General features: G+C 30.8%; 3 protein-coding genes across 4 annotated transcripts; 2 read left to right on the top strand and 1 right to left on the bottom strand.

The window, feature by feature from the left end:
* Nucleotides 1–4,751: 4,751 nt before the first annotated feature.
* Nucleotides 4,752–7,640, top strand: LOC101255247 (cyanidin 3-O-galactoside 2''-O-xylosyltransferase FGGT1-like). Its single transcript, XM_004248413.5, has 2 exons — nucleotides 4,752–4,997; nucleotides 5,835–7,640. Exon 2 carries the CDS (start codon nucleotides 5,850–5,852, stop codon nucleotides 7,218–7,220), a length of 1,371 nt encoding a protein of 456 aa, XP_004248461.2. The 5' UTR covers nucleotides 4,752–4,997; nucleotides 5,835–5,849; the 3' UTR covers nucleotides 7,221–7,640.
* A 1,028-nt stretch (nucleotides 7,641–8,668) lies between these two features.
* On the top strand, nucleotides 8,669–13,639 carry LOC101253135 (uncharacterized). Of its 2 annotated transcripts, none has more exons than XM_004248083.5 (2): nucleotides 8,669–9,157; nucleotides 12,412–13,639. In XM_004248083.5, the coding sequence occupies exon 1, from the start codon at nucleotides 8,753–8,755 to the stop codon at nucleotides 9,131–9,133; it is 381 nt and encodes a 126-aa protein (XP_004248131.1). In that variant the 5' UTR covers nucleotides 8,669–8,752; the 3' UTR covers nucleotides 9,134–9,157; nucleotides 12,412–13,639. The 2 variants fall into 2 exon arrangements, with proteins under 2 accessions (XP_004248131.1, XP_010327043.1); XM_010328741.4 differs by having other exon boundaries at nucleotides 8,701–9,157; nucleotides 13,049–13,639.
* Nucleotides 12,410–14,453, bottom strand: LOC101252329 (ras-related protein RABA1f-like). The gene is made up of 2 exons (XM_004248080.5): nucleotides 14,012–14,453; nucleotides 12,410–13,526 (listed from the first exon to the last, which is right to left on the bottom strand). The coding sequence occupies exons 1-2, from the start codon at nucleotides 14,230–14,232 to the stop codon at nucleotides 13,100–13,102; spliced, it is 648 nt and encodes a 215-aa protein (XP_004248128.1). The 5' UTR covers nucleotides 14,233–14,453; the 3' UTR covers nucleotides 12,410–13,099.

The following is a 14,453-nucleotide window of genomic DNA, read 5'->3' as shown; positions in this document are numbered from 1 at the left end:
TTGATTGTCATTATTAATATAGTTATGTTAAAATATTCAAATAAATAGCCTAAATTTATTTAAACATAATAATTTATAAAATTATATACTTTTCATATTAATAACAAATATGAGTAATGAATGATCTATAAATTATCAAATTGACGTAATGTAGTGCGGATACAAGACTATAATTAACATTAACACGTTACTCTCATGTATTCTCAATAATATGCAATATTAGTAAAATAAATATGGATTCTGAATTTTACAATTGAATGATAATGATTAATACGATTCTTCACTAATTAATTTAATGTTTATACATCGTGTGTATTTTTCTTTTAGAAAAATAATAATATAATTTTAGGACTTAGATATTTTAAATAACTATTAATAATAATGCAATTTCGTAGTGATGTCTTGAATTAAAAAAGTTATTTCTTATTATATAATTCTCTTAATATCAAGGTTGACTACTCTCATTTACATTTCATTACTATATCATATTGTTTGTTTGATCTTCATAATAATAATATTGTGCAAATTATGTTGAATTATTATTAGGAGAAAAAGATTTGATACACTCCTTAATTTTGTGATATAGAGATAATATATATTCAGTAAAGAAAAGGTTACATATACATTTATTGTTACATGAGCAAATTAAATAACTCATATATCCTCTTTTGACTGACAAAAGTTAAATTGTAGATTTTTAATTTATTTATTTTAGTTATTTAACCAAACAATATTTACATAGAGGAAAATCAGATAGTATTTTCACGTGATTTTATTTTTGAGTTTTTTAATTTAACGGTTAATTTGGGTCTTAATTATCTCCCTTATGAATATGTTTTTAATCATTATTTGAATATGTTGTTCATGTTTAATTTTTCGCTTTCATTTTTTAGTGTAGAAAACATGAGAATTAAAAAGAAATAAAAAAATAGTGAACCAAATAAAAAAAAATAAAAAAAAGCAAACTAAAATTAATCGTTTTTTTGCGGTTATATTGAATTTTATTCTGTAGTTGTAAAAATGTTGATGCACCTATAATAGACTTTGCAAGAAGATCAGAGAAAAAATAAATTTGATCATCTACATAGTATATCAAAATTAGTCATGGAATTATAGAAGATAAAAAATAAAAATAAAAATACAAAAATTCATGTGTGAAGAAGATCAAATATAACTCGAAATATTTTGAGAAGGGCAAATATACCTTTTATATGTTTATTTTGTTAAAATAATTAATAAATTTTTCACTTTTATCAGCGAAAAATGATCTTGGCTCTTCAAACATATCTCAAAATACTACGAAAAGGGTCAAACATACCTTGTATAATTTTTACTTTATTAAAAAAAAATGAATCAATTTTTTGACTTCCTTCATCTAAAAAAGATTTAGCTATATCAAAGTTATATATGTAACAATTGAAATAGACGTGAGCCACTTTCGTTTAACAAAAGATATATTATCTCTAAATCACAAAGTTGAAAAATATAATTTATTATTATTAGTAGTAGTATTATATAAATGACCAATATATATGACACTTTTGATTAATAATTTTACTTAATAAGTTACTTTATGAATTTTTAATTTGAATTGCATGTGAGATAAATTTATTTTAAATTTAATATTATTAGTGTTTATTTTGTCATTTAAAATTTTAAATTTTATTTATTAGTAATTTTTAATTTGTGTTCTTTAAAATTTATATTGAAAAGTAGAGGGAAGAAAAGAAATTATTAAGGCTATCATTTTATAGTATTTTTAAAAGAAATTGAAAATTAACATATAATTATGAAATTATGAGAATGTGGGAACAATTCTAATCGCCATGCATATCTTTTTATGTGTTAAAAAAATTAATAAATTAAAATTTAAATAAGGGCAAAAACGTTAAAAAGTAAATCTGTTTATAGCGTGAATGCTCTATTCTGATTATTATGGCCAAAATTTTCTCGCCAAAAGAATTTTTACTTCAATTAATTTGAAATGAGTCGAACACAAATATTAAAAGTTGTTACAATAATTATCTGACTTCAAAATAATTATTACAGCTATAATAATTACTATCTCTGTCCTTATTTAGTTGTCCACTTTAGCATTGTCACATATATTAAGATAGCAATAATTAACATAGTGAAGTTATAATTTTAACCTTATTAATTATGCTTTCAAAAATGATGAATTAAAACTTTGAAATTTTCAAAAAGTTTAAATGAGGGTATAATAGATTTTTTTTGTCCTTTCTTAATTTGTCAAAATGAATAAATAAACAGGAATAATTAAAAGAGAAAATATGGACAAGTAAATAGGGACAAAGGGGGGAGTAATAGTTATTGCAATAGCCACAAAATTTGAGGAGTTATTACAACCACTTTAAAAGTTATTGCAACAAATTCAATAATTATTACTCTCTCTGTTCACCTTATTTGTTATTTATTATTAAAATTAATTTTCATTTATACTTGTTATTCTTGACATACAAAGAAAAAATTTAATTTTTTTCATAGTTTACCTACACAAAAAATATTTGTTTTCAAAATTATTTTTCAATGTGTAATACTTCTTCCATCCCTTTTTACTTGTTCATTTTTTCTTTTATAGTTGTCTCTAATTACTTGTCTATTTTGACAAATCAAGAAATGATAATTTTTTTACCTATTATACTCTCAATTAAATGACTAATTACTTTTAAAAATGTAAAACTTTTCATCCACTTCATAATTAACAGGGATAAAATGGTAAACTCACTACGTTATTAATTATTTTCTTAATAGGTGTACCAATTCAAAAGTGAACAAGTAAAAAGGGACGAAGGGAGCACTAAACAACATTTACTAAAGATAGTATGGTAAATACATATCAATAATTATATTTTTAATGTATGTATTAAGTCAAACTGTGACAAGTAAAAATGAATAGATGGAGTACAACATAGAGTACTTTCTTAGTTTCATGATTTTTTAAAATTGAACAGATGTTGTTGAACAACTGTTTTAGTATCGTGGACAGGGACAAACCTACACAGTGTCAAATGAATTTATATGAACTCACTTTATTGAAAAATAACACTTTATTACACTTAACCACTAGGCTAGAATTGCACCTACAGAAGTGCAATGCTAGCTTAGTGGTAAAGGGGTTCAAATTTTTCCAAGAGACATGTGTGTAAATTTAGCTATCAACATTTAAGCATCAATTCATTTTAGAATACTAAAAATCTATATTTATTTTTTATATCGTGAACTCACTTGATGAGCCTAAAAAGTCAATTAAAAGTAGAGTTGTCAATATATGTTAGCTCACTCCATTCAGGCTAATTCATACAAGTTTTGACATTTTACATATCAAGTCGGGTTAGCCTATTTTTGTGGTGGCAAGAAAATGGTCGGTCCAACTCACAAGTACGTGGACTACAAACTTGTTGGGTCAGTCCACTTTTTAATTTTTTTTAATAATTATTAAATTATAAGTATAATTTAAAAATATTAACATAAATATCGACAAAAACAATATTACATGATGTTAATGTTACTACTTGTTAATCAAATTCACAGATAAAATTATCTTTATAATATTTAGGAGGAATGACCTGAGGAACCCTTGTACTTGACTTTATTTGTTACCTAGACCCTTTTACTCACTATTTTGTCAACTGAACACTAAAAGTTATTAAAACACAATATTTTAAAATGATTTTTTTTTTTGCATAATCTTTCAAACCATTGGATCCTACTTTATAAATATGTCAAAATTTATGTATTGTTGCAAGTCAATTACTTAATTATACAAAAAAAACATATAAACTAACAATACACAAAATTTAAATTATTAGAATAAAATATTCATTTTTTTATCCATATCCTTATTATTTTTAGATAATATTGATCTTCTCGATGTAGCTAAGACATGACCAAATTATAAAAAAAAATTATTTGTTCAATTAGTTTCTTAACAAAAATAGACTGAAGGATGATTCTTATTATTTTTTTGATAGTATAAAACTTTTTTTGCTCACTTAGATGATATAAGAATATAAATTAAATTTGAGTCATAATTGAGGAATAATTTTAGCCAAAAACTCCAAAATTAAAATACACTCAAATATATATATATATATATATATATATATATATATATATATATATTTATTTATTTATTTTATTTTTATTTTTTTACATTTGGCAATCATGCAAAGCGACACGAGTATCAATGAAGACAAGTGATCAACATGCAATAAAGGAATACGTGTCACACTCTTATATATATATATATATATATATATATATATATATATATATGTCTACTATTTTGTTTTTACACCTCATCGATTCATTCTACCTACTCTATTTTTGAATTCTTTGATTTTATAATATTATTTCTTCCGTTTTAAGAAGAATGTCTTCATTTACTTTTTAGTTTTTTAAAAAAGAATGACTTTTTTTTGCAACACTTTAACTTTAATTTTTCACATAATTTTAATTTAGAACCATAAAATTAAAAAAGTTCTTTTGATATATTTGACATAACTTTAATTCAGAATCATAAAATAAAAAATCTTCTTTCTTTGCTTAAACTCTATTTCAAATCAAACTAGATTATTATATTTTTTGAAACGGAGGAAATATCTTATATTTAAAATCATAGATACATTCTTTATTTCTAGGAAAATAAATATTTTATTTTTCAAAATCATACAATTAAAAAAAAGAACTTAGAAATAAGCTCATAGCTAGCCACGTGTCTATTCCTATTTTCTCTACTAGTTTGTTGCATATGAATCTTGTGATCCTTAACATTTTCCTTTCTGGTATTTTTCTCCAAAACATTAAAAAAATAATAATTTAGCCTTCTACTTTCAAATGTTGTAGATTTTAGCTATCAAATATTTCTCCACACGATTAATTTAGATTCATGTTACATACAGTGTAAAGCTCATTAAAGGAAAAGTATTTTTCATACGATTCGAATCAAGAACCCCGATAGATGATACACAAAATTGGTAACTTTTTAGCTTTTTTTTTTAATTTCTCATTTGATGTCTGATATCTATTAATGTATATTTACATCGTGTGACACTCATTTAAACAGAAGCACTCCCTACTAGGATCTTTTCCCTATTTTGATTGATTTGAATTCAATAATTTTGACTCAATTTTGTATTTGTGTTATAAAAAATCTATATCAATGAACCTAGTAAATAAAAATAATTGTGCTAAAAAACATGTAAATTAAAAATTCTGATTCCGCATCATACCCGGCAAATTATTGCATTTGTGGAGTGCAGATTTATTAGAATGAACCATATGAAACTAACATACTATATATAACTAATACTTTTTGTTTGTGCAACTATGGCATTGATGCGTTAGTGCAAAGTATCATTTAATTATTGGTATAATACGTCAAGATGATCCTTAATTTGAGTTCAGTAGATAATTATATCCTCCAATTTTGAGTGTACATTTAAATCTGTATAAAATTGTATAAGCAGACAAAGATGTCCTACACGGCAAATAAATGTAGGACGCCACCTCGAGCATAAAATTTCTGTAGGATATCATGTAAGACAATATTTTATTTGTTCAATTTTATAAAAGTGTAAGTGTCTATCTGTGCACACTCAAAATGAAAGGTCATATTTGTCCGATAACACTAAATTAGGGGTCATATTTATATATTATGTTTTAGTTATTTTCTAGTAAAAAATTAGGTAGTAGTTCTAATTTAAGTCACATTTTTTGTTTTTAGTGTTTCGGAGTCTTCAAATGCGTGAGTAAATAATTTACATTGTCAGTATATAAAACTTAAATTCTGATACGAAATTATTGATTTTCAGGTGAAAGAAGATAAAATGGAGGACAAGAAATTAACTTTTATTATGTATCCATGGTATGCCATGGGTCATCTTACATCATTTCTTCATTTATCCAACAAACTTGCACATAGAGGCCACAAAGTTTTCTTTGTCCATCCTACAAACACACTTTCCAAATTAGAAAAATTTAATCGTTATCCCGAACTCATAAACTTCAAATCCGTCACAGTTCCACATGTTGATGGACTCCCACTTGGAGCTGAAACAACTTCAGATGTTCCTATTTTCAATCAGAATCTTCTTTGTCAAGCATTGGATCTCACATTACCAAAGATTGAATCTTTAATTCAAGAAATCAAACCCCATTTCATTTTCTATGATTTTGCTTACTGGGTTCCATCTGTTGCTCGAAAATACGGAGTTAAGTCTGTGCATTACTGTTCTATTACTCCATCATCTGTTGGTTATCTTATGCGTGGCGAAAATCCAACTTCAGAAGCTGAAATGATGCAACCTCCACCTGGTTTTCCAGTTGATTCATCAATCATGCTCCATAAACATGAAGCTCGTTTAATCATAGCTCTACATTCAATGGGGAAGAATTCTGGTTCTGGCTCTGTATCGTTCACTCAACGTATGCTTTTGGCTTTTCAAGATGGAGATGCCATTGCATTCAAAACGACTCGAGAAATAGAAGGACGTTATTGTGAATTTGTTGAGCACAAGTTCAAGAAACCAGTTGTGTTAGCAGGGCCAGTATTGCCTGAACCAATGGAGACTTCAAATACAGAGGAGAATTGGTCAAAATGGCTCGAAAAATTTCAAGAAAAGACGGTTATTTTGTGTGCATTTGGTAGTGAATGTAAGCTCAAGAGAGATCAATTTCAAGAACTTGTTTTGGGACTTGAACTTACTGGCTATCCGTTTTTCGCTGCTTTAAAACCGCCTATTGAAGCTGACACAATCGAAGAGGCATTACCGGAAGGTTTCAAAGAGAGAACACAGGGGAAAGGCATTGTTCATTCAGGATGGGCAGAGCAACAATTGATGTTATCTCATCCTTCTGTTGGATGTTTTGTCACTCATTGTGGCGGGAACTCGTTATCGGAGGCTCTGATTAATGAGTGTCAATTGGTTTTAGTACCAAATTTTGGTGATCAGTTCATAAATTCAAGATTATTTGGTGGAGACTTGAAAGCTGGAGTGGAAGTTGAGAGAAATGAAGAAAATGGATCCTTCACTAAGGATGGAGTTTGTAAGGCAATCAAAATGGTAATGAATGATGAGAGTGAAGAGGGACGTAAAATAAGGGCGAATCGCGCAAAGTGGAAAGAGTTCTTGTTGAGTAAAGGGCTTGAGGATTCTTACATTGATGGTCTTGTGCAGAAGCTACAATGTCTACTATGATTGCAAGAGACTGTGTCCACAGCTTGAACCTGTAACGTTGTAACCTCCTAGTAGTTTGCCCATAAGTTCTTGTTGATTAAAGGACTTGAGGATTCTTACATTGATGGTCTTGTGCAAAAGCTACAGTGTCTACTCTGATTGCAAGAGACTGCTTTCACAGCTCGAACCTGTAACGTCGTAACCTCCTAGTAGTTTGCCAATAGAGTTCTTGTTGAGTAAAGGACTTGGAGGATTTTAACATTGATGTTCTTGTGCAAAAGCTACAATGTCTACGAGACTATTTTCACAACTCGAACCGGTAACGTTATAACATCCTTGTACTCATATGATAACAACTTTACAAGTTACACGAGAGCATCGTCAATATGTAAACTACGTAAAAATGCATTTATCTTTCATTTAAGTATGTTATTTTAGTTCTTTCCTATTTCTATTTTTAGATGTTTGTTTCTTGTTTCTACTACTAAGTGATTTCTGTCATGGAAACCCTTTTTACTGCTAATAGTCACTTATAAGAAAATATTTGGCAAGCAATTATATCTAAACGTTAAATATCAGTATACGTAGATGAATTCAAACTTACTAAATAAATAAATTTTATTTGGTTTCATAGTTTTAAAATTGATGATATTTGATTTAATTTTGATTTTATTAAAAATAAGTGAAGTGAACCAATAAATTATATGCATATTTTTAGCTTGATCTTATCTTACATTTATGCTATCTAAGTTGGTATACATAATCAAACACTTAAATTTTTATAAAAAATTAAACAAGAAGACACACATGTTTTGTATGTCATCTTATGTGGCAATTTGCATCTTTACAGTATGTCTTATGAGTATTATGTACAGAGGCTGAACTTAAGATTTGTAACTAACCTATTATTATAATTGGTGCCTTAATATGTGTGACACTTTTAAAGCGGACAACTAAATAGAGACAGGGAGTATGAGACTAAAAAAGTATTCTCTTCGTCACTTTTTATGTGACACTTTTCGAATTTCGAGATTTAAGCAAATTTAACTTTGATTATAAATTTTTTATAGACATTTTAAACGTTTGAAATTATCAATTATTATTGACTTATAATACTTAGTTTATAAATATATAAATTTTATTTTTTAAAATTAAAAATTTCACGTAAAAAAATGAAATATGTCACACAAAATTTTAGTGTATGATTTATTACCAAATAATCGCAGAGGCGGACCCACATGGTATCCACCGGATGCTCGAGCACGCATTAACTTCGTTACAAAATATATATATCTATGTAGAATTTGATAGGTAGTTGTATAAAATTAAGATAGAGCACCCAATGAATAAATGATTTAGTTGGCTACTTAAAAGACTTTTTTAGGTTCGAATCTCACTGTTAACACATATTTTTTTATATTTTCACCTACAAGCTTAAATTCCTAAATACGCCACTGAATAATCGAATCAAAGGTCAAAATCAATAAATATAGGCACTATATAGTATTTGGATTCAATCACCTCTTCTGTAAGCTTCTACCCTCCTCACTACCATGGCTGACCATCAAAAACCTAAACCCACCGACAATTTCTCTTCACCGCCGTCAACAAATCCACCTAAAACCTCCGGCGGATCATCTAACGGTGGATTATCCGGCGCTCCGCACTTTCCAAACCCGCCGGATCGTACGAATCCGGACGCGGCGACACTGAGAGAGCAATGGAGGTTCGCTATCAAGCAGTACAGCAAATGGTATTCCCACGCTTGGGGAACTGCAATTTTAGCTGGGCTTTCATTTTACGCCCTTGGTTGGATTATCAAAGGCTCTAATCCTTTGCCCTCTTTTAAGCACGAAGAGTCGGATGCTAAAAATGCTTCTTCGTCTTCGTCTTCTGATGATGCTGGTGCTGTTCCAGAGGTTAAGAGAAGTTGATGATGACGATAATTTCATTTTTAGGTTCGTTTTAGAAACTTGAATTTCTCCCTGATTTTGTTATATCTTGTTTTATTTTTAGGCATAATACATAAACTTGAGTAGTCTCAGCTGGAAAACACTTGAATTCATATAAAGTTGAACAAGTAGAAACATACGTAACATAATACAAATTGATTGAGTGTATAGAGTATGTTTTCATCTTTGCCTACTTATGCGCACCAAAAATTGGATGGCATAGATGTGAGCTGTTGAATCCAAGTTAAAATAAATGATCATGTATTATGCCTAGTTTTTATAAACATGGAGGTTAAATGGGAAGACTAATGCACCAGAGTAATTCTTTTTTTTTAAAAAATTGAGTTTTTGTACTATGTTCAGTTACATTTACATTAATAACTATACCTGAATCACTTTGGATCGATTAGATGAACTCTCTATATCCACTTTTTATAAATTTTATTTCATTTATAAGAGAATTTGGATAATTCAACCCTCTCTCTTAGGTTGAAGGCATGCTTGACGATTTGTTTGTCTATTCATCCATTTCAATTAGTAGGTTCGGGGGTTTGTTTGAGTTTAAAGACAATGTTTTTTTATGATGGTTACTTAAATTTATTGTGTTGTATCGTTAAATTCTTGTCTAATGACCAATTTGGTGTGATCATGTCATTACTCTATTTTTCTTGTAGATTATGTCTGACATGTAAGGATGGAGAATGATACAATCTATCCAAACATTGTATTAATTAAAACAATACAGTGCGATATAATACAACACAAAACAACATAATATAATACATAATGAAGGAATGTGTAACAACCATCCAAATGAAGTGTAAGGAATGAATTGAAGGTTGATTGGGAGCACTAAAGGACTGTTTCTTAATTGTCTGAGAACAAATTAGAAGTTGTAAATGTGGCTTAGTATTTCAAATTGGAAGCTTAAAATAATTTTACCATCCAAAAAGTGACAATTGTCTTTTGTGTTTGAGTTTTGACTGCCAAAATGCCCTTTTTGTCACCCTTCTGTAACTCTCATCCAAGATAAGTGAATATCCTCTCTAAGGATATTTCGCAGTCTAGAACACGTTTGAGAAAGTGTGCTTCATTTACATTCCACGCTCTTAGAGCTTGCTACTTTACCAGTTGATTTTAAAGAATCAACCTCAAACAGAAAGAAGTTCAGCTTTGAATCCTCTTTGTTTCTTTCATTCTTTCATTTGTTTGTCCTTCAACTCAGTGGACAGAAGTGAAACTGCTGACCCTTCTTCCTTTATTTCTTTTGTTTTATTTTCTTTATTTTTTTGGAGATAAATTTAATTAAATCTTTTTTGATTGTTCATGTTTTATTCTTTCCTTTTTACGCCCAAAATGCCCATTCTTGCCTTTTGTCATCTCATTAACGAGAGGACAGAAATCCTGAAAATCCCACATATTCTCTTTATTGTAAATATGCCTCTGAAGTCTTGCAATATCTTTGTATATGCTTGTATGAAAGATCAGGAGTTCTTATTTATATCTATCATGTCTGTTTGAGACATCATATGTTGAAGCCTCTCTGTTGCTTATCCAATCCCTGACCTTACTTTATAGTTTCATTTCCTTCGTTTGAATGTAATATTAAAAATCTGACCATTTATGCATTTCTATTCACCTATTTTATCCTGCTGAAAACAGAATGTAGCTGCTTTGCTCTTTGTATATGTGAAGGAACAAATAAACATATAGAGTTAATATACTTCCTATGATCTCTTTATGCATATGTAATGGAGAGATCTTTGCTGTAAATAAATGAAGCCTGTCTGGAGAAGTGTAAATCTTATTCTGGATGCATTGCCTAACGCCTCTTATTTTCAGTTGGATAGTAACAAGCAGCTAGTAATTGAAAGAAGCATATTATACATGGAAGCTCTTGACAGGATTTTAACTTGACTCTCCCCACACAAAGAATCTTATCGCCATAACGGCCTCTTGTTATGCTGTGTTACTTCAATCGCCACTGCCTTTTAGCTTTGATCATTAGATGAGCGACTGTGCATATATATTCTAATTCTATCGACCCCCTAAGTGTTGATTGACATCTTGTTAGTGAAATAGCATCCCAAGTGCTAATTGTTTTTGTCCTGTCTGGACCACCTCATCCTTGACTGTATCTTTTCCTTGTCTATTACAAGTTTTATGCTTTTCCGAAAGAAAAGATGTGATCTCGTTACCACATTAGGTAGTCAACACCACCATTCTTTGTTATCCTATTATGGTTGCAGAGACCTATTATCCAATACGCAACTCGGGAACAGCACATGGAATGGGTGATAAAGAATGCAAAGGAAGAACAGTGAGAGCTCGAGCTTTTAAAATTGTATACACTGAATGTGTCTATGCCGTATGGTTAAAGCAGAACCAGCGAGTCTTTGAGAAGAAAGCGAGAGATTATGAAGTCATTGCCAGAGAGATAACATGTATGTGTAGTGTTCAACCAATCTGTAGCTAGAATAATAAGTTGCATAGAAACTGTGCTCTAACACTACATTGTCCTTCCCTTTGCATTCTTTATCACCCATTCCAGGTGTTGTTCCTATGATGCGAATTGGATAATAGGTCTCTGCAACCATAATAAGGATTCTACTCCACAACTGCCTTCAATTCGCAAGTAGTTCAGATGAAGGAACTGAAAATGAAATAGAGAATTAAGAGGTCTCTCGGTAACTCTTTCCCATGTAAAGAGGGTGGATTAAAATGACCTTGCTCCCAAAAGCAAAGAATGTAGAGTAAATATAATGTTTTTAGTTGACTAAACTTGTAAAGGCAGCCTTCTCTTGCCATAATCTTACCGACCTGATATATAGCATGGCCAAGCTTCTGAAATCAACTTATTTGATTTACAGAACTGCTTTTACAAAAAGTATTTTTGGTAAGAGTGTTTGTGTTTTGGTTAAATCAATTTGGAAAGCACTTTTGAAAGGCTTGAATTGTATGCTAGCTTTTACTATGAATTGTAAAGTCTCGAACGTGCTCATTGGTTTATGTAGTTTAATATATTTTGTGAAAAAATAATCAGGGAAAATAATGAAGAAAAATCATGATTGTTAGTGTGTCTGACTGACTTTTGTCTTTATTTTACTGTTCTCCTCTAATTTGGAGGGACAAGAATGCAGTGAATGAACTTCTGCCATTGGGATGATGCAACTATCTCTTTTCTCTTTGTTTTGTTTGGTTGTTCATTTAAAGTAAATCAGTTCTTGTTTCTGAGTATGTATGTCTTTTGATTGGCACAGACTCTCAATGAAACAAGTTACTCATGAATAGCTGAAGTCTCTCCCTCCCCTCCAACCTCTACCCTCATTCACTTGCTGCAAGCTCTATGTGGATGGAAGTGCAATCATTGCTAACAACTAATTCCTGGGCAAAGTTAGTATATCTGCTTCCTGGAAAAAGAAACACCAAAATTTTAATAGGATGTGTACCACGACCAATATCTGCTGGTGCCCACTGAGAGTCAAAGCAAGTCAAGTGTGCCTTTTTTCTTTGACCGTTTGTCTCCTGCAATGAGTACAACAACTCTACATGAAAAACAATAGTATCCTGAATATCGTTAAGAAGAGTATTGTTACTTATTTCCTATACAGTAGATGTGCATATCAATAATGCTGTAGTTTTGAGTTGTTGACGTTCTGTGTAGCGCGGATAAGTTACCTTACCATTTTCACAGCTGAAATGTTCTTAATGTCAATGTACACTTACGAAAAGACAAAACAGATGGTTCTTAAGCAAAATTTTACTTCCATCCCCCATTTCCCCACCTCAGTTCTTCAAATTTTTCTTTCCGCCAAGTTACAACTTCTTAGAGTGGGGAGTGCTATACAATTTTGTACAGGAAACCTGAAATTCTCGCATTCCTGCATTTTTCTGCAGTTCATCTATCTGCATTTCTGAGAAATGTAGTAGTGAGTGGTTGATCCTTGCTCAACTGGAACAACAACCGCCTTTCTTAACAGCAGATACGTCATTTCCAATGTGGATCGTTTGTCCTGCAGGCAAAGATGCTGGATCGTCTCCTGCATCAAGAGCCTTCTTGCTAACCACCCTGTAAATCTGAGTCAACACTTCTGTGAAGGCGTTTTCAACATTCAGCGCCTCAAGAGCTGATGTTTCCATGAAGAAGGTATTCTCTCTTTCTGCAAATCCCTTTGATTCGTCTGTGGGAACAGCACGCAGGTGACGGAGATCTGCCTTGTTCCCGACCAGCATGACAACAATGCTCTGGTCTGTATGATCTCTGAGCTCCTTGAGCCATCTCGCAACATTCTCAAATGTTACATGGCGAGTAATATCGTAAACAAGTAAGGCACCAACTGCTCCTCTATAATAAGCACTTGTGATAGCCCTGTACCTGTTTTTATAGCCAAAAGTTATTTAGAAACAATTCCTCCAGGCATTATAGGTGAAAGAACATTGCATTCAAATCTTAAGTAAACCAAGATGCACACGAAAACTTGTCGAAAATTTTCTCTTTTTCTTTCTGTTGTTGTTGTTGCTGCTTCACATGATCTGATAAACTTTAGAACACCTAGATGATATCCATCTGATTATATAATTGATCAATATGATCAATGAAGAGAACCATGTGTTCTTAGATTCAAAACTCAGTGACGACATAAATACTAGGTGATTTCTTCGACCTGTCCAAGCCTCGGTAGATATTGTTTAACTAATTGAGGTAGGTACACAAGTGGGTTCAGACACCATGGTAGGAAAAAATTTGTGAATAGAAGTCGTACAAAATGATGATAACTAATCTTCATTTTTAGAATTCGAATCTGAGACATGTGGTTAGCAATGCATGTTAAAACCAAAAGGAAATTGGGATTGGGTTACCTTTCTTGGCCAGCAGTGTCCCATATCTGGGCTTTGACAATCTTGTCATCAACATGAATGGTTCGGGTGGCGAATTCAACGCCAATAGTCGACTTAGATTGTTGGCTGAATTCGTTTTTGGTAAATCGCGATAGCAAATTCGATTTACCAACACCAGAATCCCCTATTAACACCACCTTGAACAAGTAATCATAATCTTCCTCTGATCTATATGTTCCCATAATTTCCTTTTTCTCTTAACTTGTACATAAGATCAGTTAATTATGGAGTGTTTTCTCTATCTTCCTTTGAATTAGGGATGAAAGAAGAAGAATAACACGAATATTCATCGATTCGATTCATTTTACTATTAACAAATGGTGTATATTTAACCTCCGTTTATATCGGATGGTTGAGGGGAGAAAGAGAAGAAATAGTTTTTTAGTTCAAGTATTATATGGTT

Source organism: Solanum lycopersicum, chromosome 10, assembly GCF_036512215.1.
Source record: "Solanum lycopersicum chromosome 10, SLM_r2.1".
NCBI classification, from domain to species: Eukaryota; Viridiplantae; Streptophyta; class Magnoliopsida; order Solanales; family Solanaceae; genus Solanum; species Solanum lycopersicum.
The sequence above is the reverse complement of the archived record's forward strand: the minus strand, read 5'-3'. Positions and strand labels throughout refer to the sequence as shown.